This window comes from Saprolegnia parasitica (genome assembly GCF_000151545.1).
Source record: "Saprolegnia parasitica CBS 223.65 unplaced genomic scaffold supercont2.41, whole genome shotgun sequence".
NCBI classification, from domain to species: Eukaryota; Oomycota; class Saprolegniomycetes; order Saprolegniales; family Saprolegniaceae; genus Saprolegnia; species Saprolegnia parasitica.
In genome coordinates, this window is record NW_012156435.1 from 142940 (window position 1) to 159433 (window position 16494).

Sequence of the window (16494 nt, forward strand, 5' to 3'; positions counted from 1 at the left end):
TACGCGAGGGAGGACGCAGAGTGTTTTTGAATCCTGTCGTTGTCTCGTTAAGGAGAGACCTTGAGCCTCTCGCGGAGGTTGGTCGAGACCACTTCGGCGCGGGCTTGGCCCATATCAAAGGCAGCGTTGGCGCGCGCCTCGGCCACGTCCTTCATGTCGATGTACGACGTGTCCGGGTCCTTATCTTGGAGGAGCAGCTTTCGAATGCCGTCGCTCATCGAGTCCATCGAGTCTTTTGTGAGCACGATGCGGTAGAGCTCGCGGACGTTCTTGACCATGCGATCGGTGAGCGGGATCTTGGGCAAAAGCTGGCGGCCGGCCAAAATGACGCTGTTGCCGTCGGCGATTTGAAGTTTGCCCTATCCGCCATGGCGTCAGATCGATCGATGTATTATGCAACGGATCACCCGCTTGATCGTCGCCTCGCCGAGCTCGATGTTTTGGCGCAGCTCCTGGATCTTCTTGAAGCCGAGCACGGCAACGTTGAGCTGCTGTTTCCGACCTTCGCGGTAGCGTGAGACTGACTCGAGGATCTTTTCACCCTCGGCGACGAGCCGCTCGCCCGTCGCGCGGATGTTGATGCCTTCCTGAAGAATGCGATGCCCTTCGTCTTCGTTTTCGCTGAGCTTGACCAGACCTAATCCATATATGTCCATAAGTCCATTCAAGCCTCGAAAATGAAAAAATGGTGTACCGTGCGTGAGCGCGTTGAAAAACCAGTGGCAAATGCCCATGACGATGCGCAGGCGATTCACCGCCTGGTCCGTCGACTCGGACCGCCACATGCGCAGCGCCAGCCGATGGGCCCGCTCCATGGCCGCGTAAATGTCGCACGATCGCATTTGCAAGAAATGCGAAAACTGCCGGTCGCATTGCTACAAGACAATCTTTCCACATCCTATATGACAGCGAGCGTCGTACACTGATGCTAGCGTCGTCGGCTGACACCTTGGCGTGGGCCCAGAGACCTTCGAAGATGTTGCGCTCGGTGGTCCGACGAAAGACGGCGCCGATGCCGTGCACCGAGTCTTTCGCAGCGTAGCCGTGGAAGCCAATGACCTCTTCGTCCGGCGCGGCCTCGAGGCAAAAGTAGACGCCGATGTCGGCGCGGCCATACCACTTCGAGCACCGATCGTAGCTCGTGCCAAGGCGGAGGCCCAGCAGTGTCGACTGCGACGCGAACCCTTCGACCTTGACGAGGCTACGTCCCATTCAGAGTTTTACAAGCAAGTCCGGGACGTACAGCTCGTGCGGCGCGAGCTGGAACACCGATCGCGTGCCGAACGGGTTGCCATACAGGCGGCCCTCCACGGTCTCGGAAAACGACTTGACGACAGTCGAGAGCCCATCGATGCTCTTGCCGCAGACCACGATGACTTGGCGAATGTGGCCAAACGAAATCGCGCTGTCGTACTCAAACTTGATGCCTTTGGTGCCGCCATACATAAGTGTCGTGCGCTCCTATTTCCCGGTTTGAAAAAACAGTATCAATGTATCAACGCAGCGAGACCTCGTAATGGTGCAGCTTGCGCTCGTTGTACGCGACAAACATGAGGCGATTCTCGAGCGCCAGGCGGCGCAGCACCTCCTTCGTGTGCGCGGCAAATAGATTTTTGAGCGTCGGATTGCTGCACACGCTGACTTTGAGAATGTGGTCGCACGCGCGGAGCACCTTGCGCACGCGCCACGACACGAGGTGCTTTCGAAGCGCCCAGAGCGACGAGCGAAGCCGCTCGACGTCGGCCGCGTACCGCGCTTCGCGCCACGACGCTCGCAAGACGACGTACGTTTGGCGCAAGTGGTGCTTCCACGAGAGAAAGACGTGGCCGAGGCGCCGAGCGTCCATCCTACATGGGACAATGTATTCCAGTTTGTGAAATCTGGAAAAAATACCGCTTGCGGAAATTCGACAAAAGAGACGTGAACCCAATGTGGAGCTGCGTCCACTCGACCCAGCGCATAAAGACAGCGCGGAACGAGTTGAACGCGAGCTTTTGGTCGAGGACCGTCGGGAGCATCATAAAGTCTTCCTGGAGCAAATGCTGCTCAAACTTGGAGACAAGCACCTACGTGTCGATCGTATCATCGTGCATCGCACGAGAGCTCGTACCCGCCGCCGCCGCATGGTCGCCGCGAGCCCCGGCGACTCGAAGAGCTGTCGGCCCTGGATGAACTTGGCCCAACGCTGCCACATGTAGTGCAAATGCTTGAGCCGATGGTAGCGTGGCATGTTGTGCAGCCAGTACCCAAACTACCCCTGATGAAGACGACACAGTGTGCACTGTCGCATCTACCGCTTGGCCAATCGGATCCAGTTGCGCAATTGGCATCGATGACAGAGCAGTGTCATCTTCTTGGACATCGCGGGCAACCGTAGCGCGCGGAACGTCGACTTGAGTAGGTGCTCGCGCGCTTGGTCTTCAAAGATGTCGAACGCGCGGCAAATGACTTCGTACAGCTTGCGCACGCGTGTATGGATGATCTAGACGCTCCATATATGGCTCCAGCATATAATGTCCCATGTCCCATGTCCCTACTTGGTTGGCGTAGTGGTGCAGCTGCGACGTCATTTGGAGCGTCTTCCCTTGCTCGTCGTCCTGGATGCCTTGTTCGGCGAGCTTGATATCGCGGATCTCGTCTTCGCGGCGGAGGAACCGAGCATGGCTCGCTTCTCTCGCTACACGGAGCGCCTCGATGGCGTCGCGGAGGGCCATGGCTTCACACGCAGCTTCCTGCAGCCCTACACGCCGGTATGGGAGGGTTTCCGAGGTCGTCGACTGCCGCCACCTTGGTCGCGCCACTCCTTGTCTTGGCGCCACTGCAGCGCGCGCCCGACCGTCCGTGACGACGGCTCGTCCGGCAGCACCAATGCTATCGCCGTGGGCGTCCATGTTGCCGTTCCTACGTTGACAAGCATGAAGAACCTCTGCACGAAACCTCAACAATCCGACGTGTTGTTTCTTGATCATGGCAAAGCGCAGCCAGCAGAGGAAGCGGTGGCGTACGACGTTGAAGACGCCAAACATGGAGACGAGGCGGCTGCGCTTCTTCTTCTCCTTGTAGAGCCAGAGGATGCGAAAGACGATCGGGCCAATGCGCTGAAAGACGAGCGCCTGCTCAACTTAGTACCGAACTGGAGACACGATTGTTTTGGTCGTGCGCACCTTGGCGAGGGTGTTGAGCCGGTCTTTTTTGCGGTACTTGATGTACGTGGTGATGCAGAGGTCGTGGAGACGCGTCTTGTGCTTGATCTTATGGCCCATCGGCGAGTCCATGATGCGGGTGAGCGGCACCGCGTCGTTCTCGACACCATCGGTCAACGTCTCCTTTCGTCGATGGCGCTGCAGCATGCCATGCAGACACACGTACTGCCGGCGGCGCATGTCCCGGTGCAGCATCGTAAAGTACCTCCAGAGGTACAGTGCGAGTTTCGTCGTGTAAAACTTGGTGTGCAGGTGCAGCGTGAGGCCGTTCTTGCGCCAAATCTAAAAGCAACTTGATACATTGATACCAAACGAGTGCGACAGTACCTTGCGCACACGCTGGCCGTAGGCCGCCCATGGCCGCCACACGTCGACAATGCTTCGCAGCGTCGCGAGGGCCCGGCGCTGCTTGCGCGTCGCGAGCTCGGCGTACAGAGCGCGCTTCTTGAGAGCGAATCGATGCCATGCGCGCGTGTGGCGGAGCAGATAGTACTCGTGAAACACGTTTTTCAAAAATATCGCTTTGGCGCGCGAGATAATCACAAACTGCGTCCAGCGTTTCCAGACGTGGAGCGGCCAAAAGCAGAGCCGGAAGAGCTCGCGGTACCACTTGCTACACGTCATGAGGTACTTCCACGCGACAAACTTGCGAAGAAGGAGGCGCCGACGGCCAATGCATTCAAGGACGTTGGCCCGCCACGTGCGAAAGACGCGCTTCGTCAGCTTGTAGGCAAGGAACGCTTGGCGTTCGGGGCAGTCGAAGATAGCCCGCCGCTCGAGGAAGCGCACGGCGCCTTTCTGAAGCACCGTGGCTGCAATATCGTGGAAGACGTGCGCGGCTTGGTCGAGCTCCAGGTCCTCGAGGCATTTGTTGCGCGCAAAGCATTGGAGGAGCGCTTTGAACACGTGGCCGATCGAGTGCTTTGTCACGAGTGACGACGACGACAACGTCACCGTCTCGCTGTCGTCGTTGGATGGCTCGTCGGGTGACGCATGCGGGACGACTGCGGCACTCTCGGTGGCCGCGTCCCACTGCAACGTGTGCTTCTTGCGCTTCGTCGTTTCAAAGAGGAGGTCATGGAAGCGCTGCGTCGTGGCCTCGGCCACGGCTTGGGATGGCCAGTACGTGTGCATGTAATCAAACATCTTGATGACGCGCCACATGTCCTGTGCCGACTCGGCGAGACGCCGCTTGACTAGACACGAACCAACGTTTACTGTCGACACGCAAAGCGGGAGCACGTACTTTTGGTCTCGAGCTCGAGCAGCTTTTGCTTGCGCATGTCTTCTTCCTGGAGCTGCGCCTGGCGCTCGAGCTCCATTTCGAAGAGCCACTGCGCCGCTTCGGCTTCGTCGTGCGGGTAGAAGAGGTCCATCATGAGCTCGTACGACACGGTGTGTGGCACGCCACTACTGATGCTGTTGGCATCCTTGACGTGCACATGGACTGCATCGGTCGTAATGGACGTGTCGGTGGCGATGGACGCGTCGGTCGTCATGGACGCGTCGGTGGCGATGGGCGTGTCGCAATCGTTGTTGTTAAGCTCCTCGACCGCGGCGCCCCTCGGCTCGTCGGGCACGTCGAGGTGCGGTGTCGCTTCTTCGGGCATGTCGACCGAGATCGTCGATCGGTTGGTTCGAAACGACTTGGCAAACACCGCGTCGATCGTCGCGTGCACGCGCTCGAGGTCGAGGCGCGTCACGCAAATGTTGTGGCTCGTCAGCACCTTCTCGACTTGAACTTGGGTGAGGTCGCCGCCGGAAAAGGCAAACTCGATCGTTGACCAGCCGCGAAATATCTTCTTGCGCAAATGGCCGTCGGCAAAGTGCACGAGCTTGCGGATGCTCTCGCGCCGACGCAGACCCGGCGTGCCAATGCGGCGGTCCGAGTCGAGCTCCGTGGCCGGGCGTCGGCTATGAACACACGCAACGGCGCCACGTCGTCGGCCTCGTTGGCATCGCCGTCGTCGTTGTGAGGTTGTTGGAGGGCTCGGCCTCGTGGGGCGTGGCGACCATCTTGTCGTCGGACAGAGAGTCGTCGACGTCGCCTTCGGCTTCGTCGAGCGCAATGGTGTCGTGGGGGTCGGGGCTGGACGAGTGGGGCGATGCGACGAGTGCTGCTGTGTCCTGGTAGATCTCGTCAATCGAGCGCGAGACGTGGGACCACACATGCGACGACCGATGCCGTTCCAGAATCGAGCCATGGTTGCCCAGAAAGGACGATCCGGACTTGGCCAGCGCCTGGCGGGTGACCGAGCTTCGCTTTCTGGATGGTTTGGGTTGCGGCTCGACAAGTGGCGCCCAGCGGTCGTCGACAACGGGCGGCGCGCGCAGCATCGCCTCCATGTCGTACGAGCTCAAGAGGACGTCTGGAGGGCTGGCGCCGGCGTCTCGACCGACCAGAGCCCAAAGGCTTCGGTCTGTTGCAACAGCGGCGGTGCGAGACGAGGCTTCTTGGGCGGACTTGCTGCCGCCGTCTGGATCTTGCGCCGATGCAGGCGCGCCGGCGATCGCAACGCGTCGTTGGCCGTGTGCTGGCGGTGGTTTGCATGGAGGTGGGACGTGGCCATCGGCAGCGCGGGCGGTCGCTCGGACGGCGGTGCGACATGCGGCAGTGAGATGTCGTACCACTTTGGTATCGGAAATTGCGCCTCGAGCTTTGCCTTGGTGGCCTCGTGGCGCGCGCGCGCAGCGGCGTCTTCCATTCGACAAGTCGCGATCTTGCACTTGTCGTTTGGCTTCAACTTCGAAACTTCGATTTTTATTGAGGCTAATTGCACGCATCTTTACAGGCTTTCCACGCATGGCGCGGCGCACAAACATCGCCCTCGTTGTGTGATTTTAGATTAGAGGCATGTATCCAAACAGAACGAACGACGTGCACCGACCTCGCACCATGGACAACGGCCACGTAATACTACTATGTACCGGTATAGTAATACCGAATCGCTTGTGGCCGTCCTGCACATGCTGTGCACACGGTAGTCAGATCCATCTTGGTCGACGTGGCGCGTCGCAGCGTCGTCGAGCCCTTTCTCGTACAGTGTGGCGTTAAGTTGATCATAGAAAAACGCAACTTGACGCAAACACCATTTCTCATACAACATGCGAGGTACTGTCTTTCCTCCGTAAAGTTGCGCCCGGTCCTGTCTCAGACCCAGTTAAGTTGGTGCATCGGCCATCCCAGAAAAGCCAGCCCAAACCACGATGGCCGACGTGGACCCGGCGGTCCTCAAGCGGCGCCAGTACCTCCGCATCAAGCAGATGCATTACCGAAGCAAGATTGCAGGCGAGATCACGGCGCTTAAGGCCGAGGTCGACGCGCTCCAGGAACAGCTCGCGCGACAGCTGCTGTCGCCCACGTCGCGGGTGCTGCCATGGGCCGAGGTGGCGACTGCGCTCGACGTCGACAACAAGGAGAAGCTCAAGAAGCGCAAGAGGCTGCAGCTCCAGCACGCCTCGTACTCGCGCCTCGCTAGCAACATGCGCGCCTGGGTCACCCGCGTCTTGCCGGTACGCCATACTACGCCTGTCCTGACCTCATTCACGACGCAGCGGACGCCGGTGGACCCGCCATGGCGGCGCACGTACCTGCCGTTGGACGGTAACACGCGCAAGCTCGGCATCGACTGGCTCACGCAGCTGCTACTGCACAACACGGACAACATGCTGGCCAAGTACGAGTTTGACGCACTCGATCCACACGCGTACTCGATTGACTTTACCATGAGCCTCTCGCCCAACGACCTCTTCGAGTACGTCTGGCGCACGCAAAAGGAGCTGCCATTGCCCATGGAAGTGGTCTGCGCGGCGCTGCGACGATGGATGCAGCAGTACACGACCGGGTCGGTCTGGACCGACGTCCAGTCGTCCGAATTGCTGCAGGACGACGTAAGCAGTCGCAAGCAATATGCACTTTGTTCTGATTGTACTATCTGTGTAGGCGCTCGAGACCGTACAGGGCGCCACGTATGCCCACACGGTGCGCGAGAATCCGACCGAGACGGTCAATTTCCTCACGCGCGAGTTTCATCCGCATGCGGACCGCGTCGTGTTTGTCGGTCAAAACATCCACCACGACGAACGCGTCTCGTCCAGCGTCCACCGCCGCAACCGCATGTTTTGGTACAGACAATATTGTCCATTGTCCATTGTAGCGTCTTAGATACTTAGAGCGATCGACTATTAGGTACGTCGTCGACCGCGTTGGCCCCAACACGACCCGGTTTCGCAACCTCGACGTCCTGTCCCACTTCTTCACCGACCACGGACCCGTGTCACTCGACGTCGAAGCCAACCTCATGGGCTTTGCAGCAGCAGCGTCCTTGTCCGAGATGGACATGCTCGCAGCTTACACGCGCCATGCGACGACCGTGTACCGCTGCGTCGGCCAACGCTCGGACGAGACGCTCTTTGCGCTCCTGGATGGTAGCGACGATAGCACTGCAGCGTGGCATTGAGCGCTCGAGCGGCGTATATTTAAAAAAGAGTGCTTGCAAATCGATCTGCCAAAGGCTATCGAAATGATTAGGACTCGAGACAACCGCTTTGGACGCAAGCCATCAACGACGTCGTTTGGCTTCCACTTGTCGTCGTCGACGCGATCTTGAGGTCTTGAGGACGGCCGTCATCTGTGTACAAGTCCGCGGCGCTGCGCCATCGCACGCAGAGGCCGGTAGCAATGGCCCTAAAGCCGAAGCAGGATGCTTGTTCGCATAGCTTTCTCAACACATGCAAGCGCGCCGGTTGATATGTGTGTGCTCACGGTGTAGAGCCTGGGCACAAGCCAACTTTCAAACGCGCTCCTCTCTGCACTCCTCTCTGCACTGCTTTCAGCACTCCTCTCTGCACTGCTTTCAGCACTCCTCTCTGCACTGCTTTCTGCACTGCTTTTCCACATGGACGCACGCCACGATTCGATTCGTAGGACTGGCTATTTGGTCGTGCCGTATGGTACTGGACCTCAAGTACAGACAATACTGTCCATCGCAGTGTCAAAATTGGACTGGAAGTTCCATCCAGGATTTAAACCGCTCGTGATTGGCTCGTTTCGGCCAATCACAGGCGGTTTGACATTGGTAATTTGCGCCCACGACCCACGCTGGACATGGCCGTCAACGCAGCAGACCGGCGCCGACGGACCGACATCCAACGCAAGTGGCGGCAGAAGCTGGCGGCCGAGATCAAGGCGCTGCGCAGCGAAGCGAGCGCGCTTGAAGCCACCTTGGTCGACCGCCGGGGCCTGGCAACCATGCTGCCGTGGCGCGACGTGGCGCTGACCCTCGCCGACGACTCGCGCGCCTCGGTGCACCGCAACCGCGTCTTGAGGCGCCAGTACGAAGCGCAGCAGCAGCTGCTTCTCTCGCTGGCCCAGCGCGCGATGCACGGCAGCCCCGTACGTCCATGAGGCGTCTGCGACGACGAGGCGTGACGTGTGTTGCCACTAGGCGCGGCCGCTCCTGAGCTACGACGCATGGCACCACACGAGTCTCTGCGCGCAGGCACATCGTCGCCGGTGCGCGCTCGAGTGGTCGACGAACGCCATGCTGCACAACACGAGTGCGATGCTGGAGAAGCACAGCGTGGCGTCCTCTTTGCATCATTTCGCCAACTACAAGATTACCGCGACCGAGAACGACGTGTTCGAGTATGTCTGGCACATGCGCAAGACGGTGCCGCTCGCATTCGAATCCGCACGGCGCCTCGGCCACGACTGGGTCCAGCAGTACATTCGAGGCGGCATGTGGCCGCTCCTCGCGCCGTCCATCGACCTCGACGTCTATGTACGTGCATTGTACTATCCACAGGACGGATCCACCGCATCTGCTGTGCGTGTAGGGCCTGCCGCACACGAGTTATGTGCAGACGACCCGTCTGCAGCCGCTGGAGCACGTGTGCTTTCTGAGCCGCGAGTTCCGCCGCAGCGAGACCCAGACCGTGATTGTCGGGCAGACGATGCACAGCGACGAGCTGCACCCCATGACGACACCGTTCCGCCACCGCATGTTCTGGTATCACTAGTACGAGATGTTGATATGACGTTGATGGCGGCGTAGGTATGTGCTCGAGTGCGTCTCGCCGACGTTGACGCGCGTCTCGATCGTGCACGTGACGTCGCACCTCTGCACCGTGTCCGACGGCGCCGTGCCGCTGGCGGCCGAAGCCGAGCTCATGGGCTGCGTCCTCACCGAGCACGGCGACCACGTCGACCAGCTGACGCGCCATGCCAGCATCGCTGCCGCCCGCGAGATTGAAGGCATGCTCCGCTACTTTGGCTGCTACGCCACGTTTGCGACGGCCGAGGCGAGCCAATTGACCTAATTTAACGCACCCTTGAACGCCCTTGGTGCGTCAAACCAAGGGTCCATGAACAGACCTTGAGTCATACCGCCCTGTCATCAGCATCGTAGTCCACCTTTAAGCTGCAAGGGCCAATCAACGGAACCCGAGCTAGGCGTCTTACTACTATGATCAAGTAAATACTTACTAGTGGAAAGCATTCGAATGGCCTCGATGTGGCACTCGCTCGTATAAAGTGCATCGCTACGTCTTGAAAAGGAACGACCGCGCTCCCTCTTGCTCCAATGCCTCAAACGCGAGAGCGTCCGTGGAGTGGCGAGGCTTTAACGTGTTTACCCTCCTAAAACCCATTTACCCTGCGTTGAAAAACGTGGCTGTGCTGATGACACACAGTTTCGGCGATGGCAGACGAGCTTCGGAAGATCAAGAAGCGCGAGGGCAGCACGCGCCACCAGCGCAAGTGGCGGCAGAAAATCGTGGCCGAGATCGAGCACCTGCGCGAGCAAGCGCTGTCGCTCGAGGCCGAGGTCCAGCGGCGCAAGACAACGACCAAGACAGCAGCACCATTGGACCCGCTGGCGTGGCGGGACGTGGCCGAGTCGCTTCGAGACGAGAGCGCAACGTCGGTCCACCGCAACCGCGCGCTCAAGCTCAAGCACGCGCAGTACGTGCGCCTCGTGTCGGCCATGGCGCGCTGGGTCCAGACCGCCTCCCAGCCGTTGGTCGCGGCGCCGAGAAGTCGCCCGACGTGGCGCCACACGGCGCTTTTGGCCGAGCCCATGGGCCGGCAACTGGGCGTCGACTGGATCACGACGATGCTCCTCCACAATACCGAGCGCATGCTGGATGCCCACGGCGTCCACGGCGCGGCGAACTCGACGCACATGGTCGACTACTCGGTCAACGTGACCGAGGCCGACACGTTCGAGTACGTGTGGATGGCGACCAAGCACGTCGACATGTCGTTGGGGCATGCGCGCGACCTCATTCGCATGTGGCTCCACCAGTACACGACCGGCGGTATGTGGCGGAAAGCCTCGTCGACGCTGCTGGACGTCGAGGTAAAGCTCATACATTCGTCTCCTCTGCGTGAAGTACGAACATGGCTCAATGTAGCTCCTCTCGTCGCTGCCACGGACCACGTACTGCGAGACGAACAAGCTCGGGCCAGACGAGATGGTGCGCTTCCTCAGTCGCGAGTTTCGCAGCGAGCACAAGAGCGTCTTTGTCGGTCAAAACATCCACGCCGACGAATGCAAGCCGATGCCAACGACGTTTCGCAACCGCGCCTTTTGGTCTACTGGATTATTGCGTACTACTACAGCACTATACGAACACGCTGTAGGTATGTCTTGGACCGCGCGGGCCCGAATGCGACCAAGGTGCAGATGCTGCACGTGACGTCCCATTTGCTCTCGCCGGCGGCCGAGCCGCTCGGGCTACTCCAAGAAGGCGCGCTCATGGGCTGCGACCTCGCGCTGGTGCCAGAAGTCGACCAGCTCGAGAAGCTCACGCACCACGCCAACCGCGTTGCTGTCAAAGAAGTCGAAGGTCTCGCGGCGTCGTTTGGACATGGCGCCAAAATGTTTGGTTACACGGGCGCGTTCCGGTAGCGCGAACGCTAAAGAAGAATCATGGGCGATGGATAGTTGTGTCGTGGATATGTGGAGCATGCTGGATAAGTGTCGTCGCGTCGTTTGGATAGAACCAACCAGGTATCCCAATCTCGCGGTACCTCCAACGCGCGATGTCGACGCACCATAGTACAAGAACACACACTATCGATCCAAATAATATCCATAGATGACGACAACTTTTCCACGCACGACGAAGGACAACTTGTCCGATCTCACGCAAACGTAAAGAGCTTGCGGATGTAGTCCATATCGGGCGGCAGTGCGTCGTGGCAGCGCGGGCACGCGTCGTGGGCGGCGAGCCATGGGCGGAGGCAGTGGGCGTGGAAGGCGTCGCCGCACGGCAGCTGCATGCCCTCTTCGAATGGCCCATTGCACCTGGCACACGCCTGCATGTGGTCGCCGTCGAACGACGTGACGAGGAGCGCGTCGACAAAGTTCGGGCACGTCGGTCGCCCAACGTCGTCGCCGCTGCGACTGGCGGTCGTGGTTTCAGAGGCGCGCGAGCAGCCAAAACACGCGCGGCCGACGTTCGAGGCCGTGTTGACGAGGTAGACGGTCCAGCTGCACGCGCCGCAGAGGACGTCGCCGCAGACGCGGCAATGGTGGCGGCGTCGAAAGAGCGAGAAGGGCCGGCTGCAGTGGATGCAGCGCTGCCGGGCAGCATCCGGGACCCACGCCTCCTTTGGGCACGCGAGCTGGACACGGACGTCCGAGACGAGGTAGTTGTCGTCGAGGAGCGTGCGCCGGTGGCGCGCCATGCCTGCTGTCGAAGAATGGCTACTGCAACCGTGTGGTGCATGGCGTGTACTTTGTGCGTGAGTGCTCTAAACTGTAGCGACGAGCCGCTAGAGGCGAGACACAGGAACCTGATGAAGGTTCGATTGGCACCCGAGAATTTCCGCCAAGAGAACGAAACCAAAAGAATGCGCGTTCCAATCTTGGTAACAATCAAGTCGTTGGAACGCTGAAAATAACAACCACAAACACAGCACCGAGCGCGTCGTCCATGGACTCTCTAGTACCGGAGAGTAGCGAAATGCGATGCTCGGCGCGATTGTGTATGAGAGAGATGGAGAGAGTAAGAGTGAGAGAGAGCTAGCGAGTGCGGTGGGGCCAGCAAACGTCAATCCATCCACAAACGCAGCAACCAAAGGGTCAGCAAAATTCACGCTCTCGAATACGAGCAGCAATCCTAGTTCGCGTTGGAACGGTGCTTTCACCAACACGTAGTACGCATGCAGGCAGGGACCACGAGACCTCATCGTCCACTTTGACGGCTGCTGTCCTTCCACGCAGGACCTCGCACACTCTTTGGTCGACTCTGTGTCGCGACTCGCGAGGAAGCGTTGGATACTGTACTTTGACGGAGGCAGATCTTTTTGTGCATATAAGATCCACAAGATCCGCAAAGGATCGGCAAGCTACGCCATCGTCTTCATCGAGGTCGATGGGTCGGCGTGTCTGGCCGCAGTCGTGAGCTCGATGGGCGGGTACTATCCTTGTGCATGCACTTGCAACAAAGGATCAAGGTTGTTTCGACGGGGATTAAATACACTCGACAAGAGGAGGACGACATGGACTCGCTCGTGTGCCAGGTTCATGGCGGCGGCACGTACGGTGCTTTGAATGTGAAGAAGCTGCGAATGTAGGCCATGTCCCGCGGCAGCGCATGGGCGCATGTGGGGCACTGGTCATGGAGCGCCAAGTGCGCGCCAATGCAGTGCTTGTGAAACACGTCATGGCACGGCAGCGACACGACGGCGTCGCCGCCGACAAAGCTCTTCTTGCACATGACGCACGCGCTCGACTTGCCGCGGTAGCTGCCCAGCGGCCTCTCGCTGTCCATCCACTCGGTCGCGCGCAGCGAGTCGAGAAAGCTGGGGCACGTGGGGCGCTTCACGACCGGCTCGGCGACCTTGGTGCTCTTGCGCGGCGCCTCGGCGACGGACGAGGCGCGCGAGCAGGCGTAGCAGGCGCGGCCGACGTTGGACTTTGCGTTGACGAGGTACACGGTCCAGCTGCACTCGCCGCAGATCATGTCGCCGCAGACGCGGCAGTTGTGGCGCCACCGAAAGAGGTGGAAGCGCTGGTCGCAGCCGCTGCACGTCGGCGCCTTGCGCAGCCAGTGGGACTTGGGGCACGCGTACCGGACCTGAGCGCCCGTCGTGATGAACGTCTCGAGGCCGACGAACGTGTTGCTGCCGTCGCGCCGCCGCATGGGAGATTGCCAACTGCTGCTCTCTGCCACATTGCACTGCACACTACAATCTGCAAATCATGCCAATGCACCAATCACGCGCCATTGGGAGAAGGATTTGCACCAATCACATCGCGCTAATCCAAAATACGACCCAATCCCGGCCCAGCGCTTGCGATCCAACGGCTGGCAGTGGCGAGATGTGCGGAAGATGCGTCGGATAGGGTTTCGCACTCGGCCTAGCATGGCCAGAGGGCATAGCATCCTTTCGACCCGAGCCACAAAGGAGGATGTACCTAGAGCATAGTACCAAGCTTGGTATACGCTTAGTACACTAGTGGATCCAGCGCGTCTGGAAAAAGGCTAATGTGTGTAAAGCATAACACTATGGATGTGGTGAAAGGCTGACGCGAAGGAACATCGTCGAGGGGATAGCAGGGATAGCAGTGCCACGAGACATATGTCGTAGAACTTCTACCACATACGGAAGACCCACCGTTGAAGACGATCCCAAGGGCTCTCTCTTGTGGTCGCGTTGCAGCGAGACAATGGCAGCGGCCACTCTTCGCAACCACGGACTGGCCGCCAAAGTTTCGAATCGTTAAATGTGCTATCACTCGGACGACGCGCCTTCTCAACGTGCTCGTAGCAGCATCAGCGCACTGCAGATCTTCCGAGATGCGTTGCCTTTTTCGCTACTTTGAAAAGTACATTGGCATGACAACATCGACCCACGATTTCAATCCACTCGCTATACAATATGTCGTTAAAATCACGAGGAAGCGCCGAGGTCCGTACTGTTTGATACTATTGTGCAATTAATAAGCTATTGTACAATTAGAGAGTTTGCGAAATTCGTGATTGTACTATAAAATTATACTATACGAGATAGTTGAATTTCGATCGTATAATAGAAAACTCCGTTTGCGAAAACCGCCGGTCACAAAAATTATACTATGGCAGCTCATGCCTTCGGTGAGAGGTTCGGGTCGAGAGCCACTCATTCGCTGGTGCACTCGACAGTGGAGGCGCGCGGACATGGACAGTCGCGTGGAAGCCCAAGTTTCGTGCGATGCTATCGACCTATGTACTAGAATGATTCCAACTCAACAACTCTCAAGAGCCTCCTCGTCGTCTCCCATGCATGCCGCGTCTTCGATCGCGCGCGCTCCTCGCTCGCTCTGATCACGCACACCTCCAAGCGCAGAGGCCGCTGCGCGGAAACGAGGCGCTGTATATGTTCATGAGCATACCTCCTTAACTATTCGATGGAGCCGGTGGTGCCAGCAAGCGACGGCTGAGGCGATGGTATGGTACCTGGTTGGCTGAAAAGCCCCATATTTCATCCAATCGGCATCACTCGCCTTTTTACTGTCAGAGATTATTTATTGGCCGTATTGTCTGATATCAATTCCCACAAATATCATTCTTCGACAGGTTTTTTGGAGCTATTATAGAAGGCCTCTGGAGGCCGTTTGTAATATAGAATTCTATTATAGATTATGCTTTTTCACAGTGACCTGTGAAACTCGATCGAGATAGTATAATTTTTAGTATAATTAAAATCGCAAACTCACTATTATCGATTATTTATTTATTGCACTCAATGTTACCCAATCATCGATGGCGATAGACCGCGCTTCGAATTGAGGGGTGCCAATTACGTCTCGCAATCGTTTACTATGACAAGGTTGGTAGTCAGTTTGTTGCTCGTCTAGTATCGTCATTGGAAACCCATCCATGCTGCAAAGCACATCGTCATGCAAGCTACCAAGGGTCCATGAAGCTACGGTGTACGTTGATGGCGCTGGACAAGGGAAGGAACCTTGCCGCTGGAGAAACCCACAGGTACCAATCGCGTTGATACAAAACCAATGGGTCGAAATTGCTGCGCGACAACGATGTTCGGGCGGCGAGAAGCTGCGCAGGCTGCTTAGGTCGTGCATCGCTGCATGGAGCGAGCTACTACTAAAGACGTCATCTGCAAAGTGGCCAAGACGCACACCGCAGTGGCTGCCAAGGACGCCGCTGCCTTGCTAGTCCTCAAAAACACTGCAGGAAGACTAAATACGTGTGCAACCCTCTGTTTCATTTAGCGTCGTTGGCCGTTCCATGAGGGGTGGTCGCATTGCCACCATATCGGAGCCTTAGAGCAGATTGCCGAGCGGTGCCTTGTAGGTGCTCGTCGATTGCTGACACTGCGAAATGCCACCTACGAGTCTAAACTGCTTGCACCGTGTACTGGCAGCTAATCGACCACGAACGCAGATCCAGGGGCATTGGGAAACCGCTCGATAGTGGCGGGCGATGGAAATCTCATCGGTTTGTATTCGCGTCAAAACCAGCGTGCGGTCGTCGCTAGCAGCCAAGAGACCTTGCTCTTCTGGAATAACAACGTCGTTGAGAGCATCGAGGAGCCCAACGATGAAGACGATCATCCGACGGTCCTATCAATGGGGCAGCTGCGCGCTCGATGACGCGACTTTTTTAGGAATGACATCATCGATCGCGCAATACTACTACCGCACGGTGCGTTGCGCACGCTACAGAGCGTTGCGGCAGGAAAGGGCGCCGTCTCTGCACCCAAAGATGCTTCTTCCGTGCCAGCGTCATCTCGTTTACTGTACTGTCGGTATCCCAGAGCTAAGGCATTACAACGTCGGCAGGCGATTGAAGCGCGCATGACCAGAGTGGGCGTGCACAGCAGTACGCACCGCCACGACGATTCGGAACCAGTCACACCGACGGCTGCGTTCGCGCTGCTATTACTGACGCCACGCAAAAGGAACCCAGTTTACTTTTGCTTCTTGGCACCGTTCTCGGCGAGTAGAATGCAACAGCAGGAGATGGCTCGTCGCCGCTTGGATACGAGCGGTGCGATGTCGTCTTGCGACCAGTGATGATTTGCGGCAGCATCTATGGTATGTTGTGTTGGAGGGAACGTGTGGTGGCGATGCAGCGAAGTACCGTAGCCGTTGGTTTGATGGATGAGGATTCGTCACGCTGTTACTCGCCGATCGCGCCGATGCGTTGGCACACCCAGAGCGGCTGCAGCACCCACAATCTGAACGATCGCAGCGTTCCGTTGCTTTCTCTCGTCGAGGTGTGTTCGACCCACGAAAAGCACTGGGATTCTGGCCCTTGAACTTAGCGCTTT

General features: G+C 58.4%; 7 protein-coding genes across 7 annotated transcripts; 3 read left to right on the top strand and 4 right to left on the bottom strand.

Annotated features, from left to right (window-relative positions):
• Positions 1–31: 31 nt before the first annotated feature.
• Positions 32–2230, bottom strand: SPRG_09041 (hypothetical protein; the record flags this gene model as incomplete). Its single annotated transcript, XM_012348161.1, has 8 exons — positions 32–359; positions 408–637; positions 695–875; positions 922–1201; positions 1244–1461; positions 1511–1847; positions 1894–2066; positions 2111–2230. The coding sequence occupies 8 exons, from the start codon at positions 2228–2230 to the stop codon at positions 48–50; spliced, it is 1851 nt and encodes a 616-aa protein (XP_012203551.1). The 3' UTR covers positions 32–47.
• A 60-nt stretch (positions 2231–2290) lies between these two features.
• Positions 2291–5908, bottom strand: SPRG_09042 (hypothetical protein; the record flags this gene model as incomplete). Its single annotated transcript, XM_012348162.1, has 9 exons — positions 2291–2482; positions 2538–2740; positions 2788–2871; positions 2933–3113; positions 3165–3485; positions 3531–4399; positions 4450–5117; positions 5143–5580; positions 5604–5908. 9 exons carry the CDS (start codon positions 5906–5908, stop codon positions 2291–2293), a joined length of 3261 nt encoding a protein of 1086 aa, XP_012203552.1.
• Positions 5909–6378: 470 nt separating this feature from the next.
• Positions 6379–7744, top strand: SPRG_09043 (hypothetical protein). Its single transcript, XM_012348163.1, has 4 exons — positions 6379–6716; positions 6759–7094; positions 7147–7328; positions 7393–7744. The coding sequence occupies exons 1-4, from the start codon at positions 6411–6413 to the stop codon at positions 7661–7663; spliced, it is 1095 nt and encodes a 364-aa protein (XP_012203553.1). The 5' UTR covers positions 6379–6410; the 3' UTR covers positions 7664–7744.
• A 566-nt stretch (positions 7745–8310) lies between these two features.
• SPRG_09044 (hypothetical protein) lies at positions 8311–9661 on the top strand (the record flags this gene model as incomplete). The annotated part of the gene is made up of 4 exons (XM_012348164.1): positions 8311–8598; positions 8651–8986; positions 9042–9214; positions 9260–9661. 4 exons carry the CDS (start codon positions 8311–8313, stop codon positions 9522–9524), a joined length of 1062 nt encoding a protein of 353 aa, XP_012203554.1. The 3' UTR covers positions 9525–9661.
• A 243-nt stretch (positions 9662–9904) lies between these two features.
• Positions 9905–11314, top strand: SPRG_09045 (hypothetical protein; the record flags this gene model as incomplete). Its single annotated transcript, XM_012348165.1, has 4 exons — positions 9905–10564; positions 10620–10798; positions 10849–11218; positions 11268–11314. 3 exons carry the CDS (start codon positions 9905–9907, stop codon positions 11114–11116), a joined length of 1107 nt encoding a protein of 368 aa, XP_012203555.1. The 3' UTR covers positions 11117–11218; positions 11268–11314.
• A 38-nt stretch (positions 11315–11352) lies between these two features.
• Positions 11353–12003, bottom strand: SPRG_09046 (hypothetical protein; the record flags this gene model as incomplete). The annotated part of the gene is made up of 1 exon (XM_012348166.1): positions 11353–12003. The coding sequence occupies exon 1, from the start codon at positions 11896–11898 to the stop codon at positions 11353–11355; it is 546 nt and encodes a 181-aa protein (XP_012203556.1). The 5' UTR covers positions 11899–12003.
• A 654-nt stretch (positions 12004–12657) lies between these two features.
• SPRG_09047 (hypothetical protein) lies at positions 12658–13403 on the bottom strand. The gene has a single exon (XM_012348167.1). The coding sequence runs from the start codon at positions 13356–13358 to the stop codon at positions 12738–12740; it is 621 nt and encodes a 206-aa protein (XP_012203557.1). The 5' UTR covers positions 13359–13403; the 3' UTR covers positions 12658–12737.
• Between the last annotated feature and the right edge of the window lie 3091 nt (positions 13404–16494).

Excerpts from the sequence above, each read along its gene's own strand:
- SPRG_09043 (XM_012348163.1), top strand. The coding sequence starts at position 6,411 with ATGGCCGACGTGGACCCGGCGGTCCTCAAGCGGCGCCAGTACCTCCGC. Across the intron at positions 6,717-6,758 it reads GGGTCACCCGCGTCTTGCCG|CGGACGCCGGTGGACCCGCC; the intron begins GTACGCCATACT and ends TTCACGACGCAG. Across the intron at positions 7,095-7,146 it reads CCGAATTGCTGCAGGACGAC|GCGCTCGAGACCGTACAGGG; the intron begins GTAAGCAGTCGC and ends CTATCTGTGTAG.
- SPRG_09047 (XM_012348167.1), bottom strand. The coding sequence starts at position 13,358 with ATGCGGCGGCGCGACGGCAGCAACACGTTCGTCGGCCTCGAGACGTTC.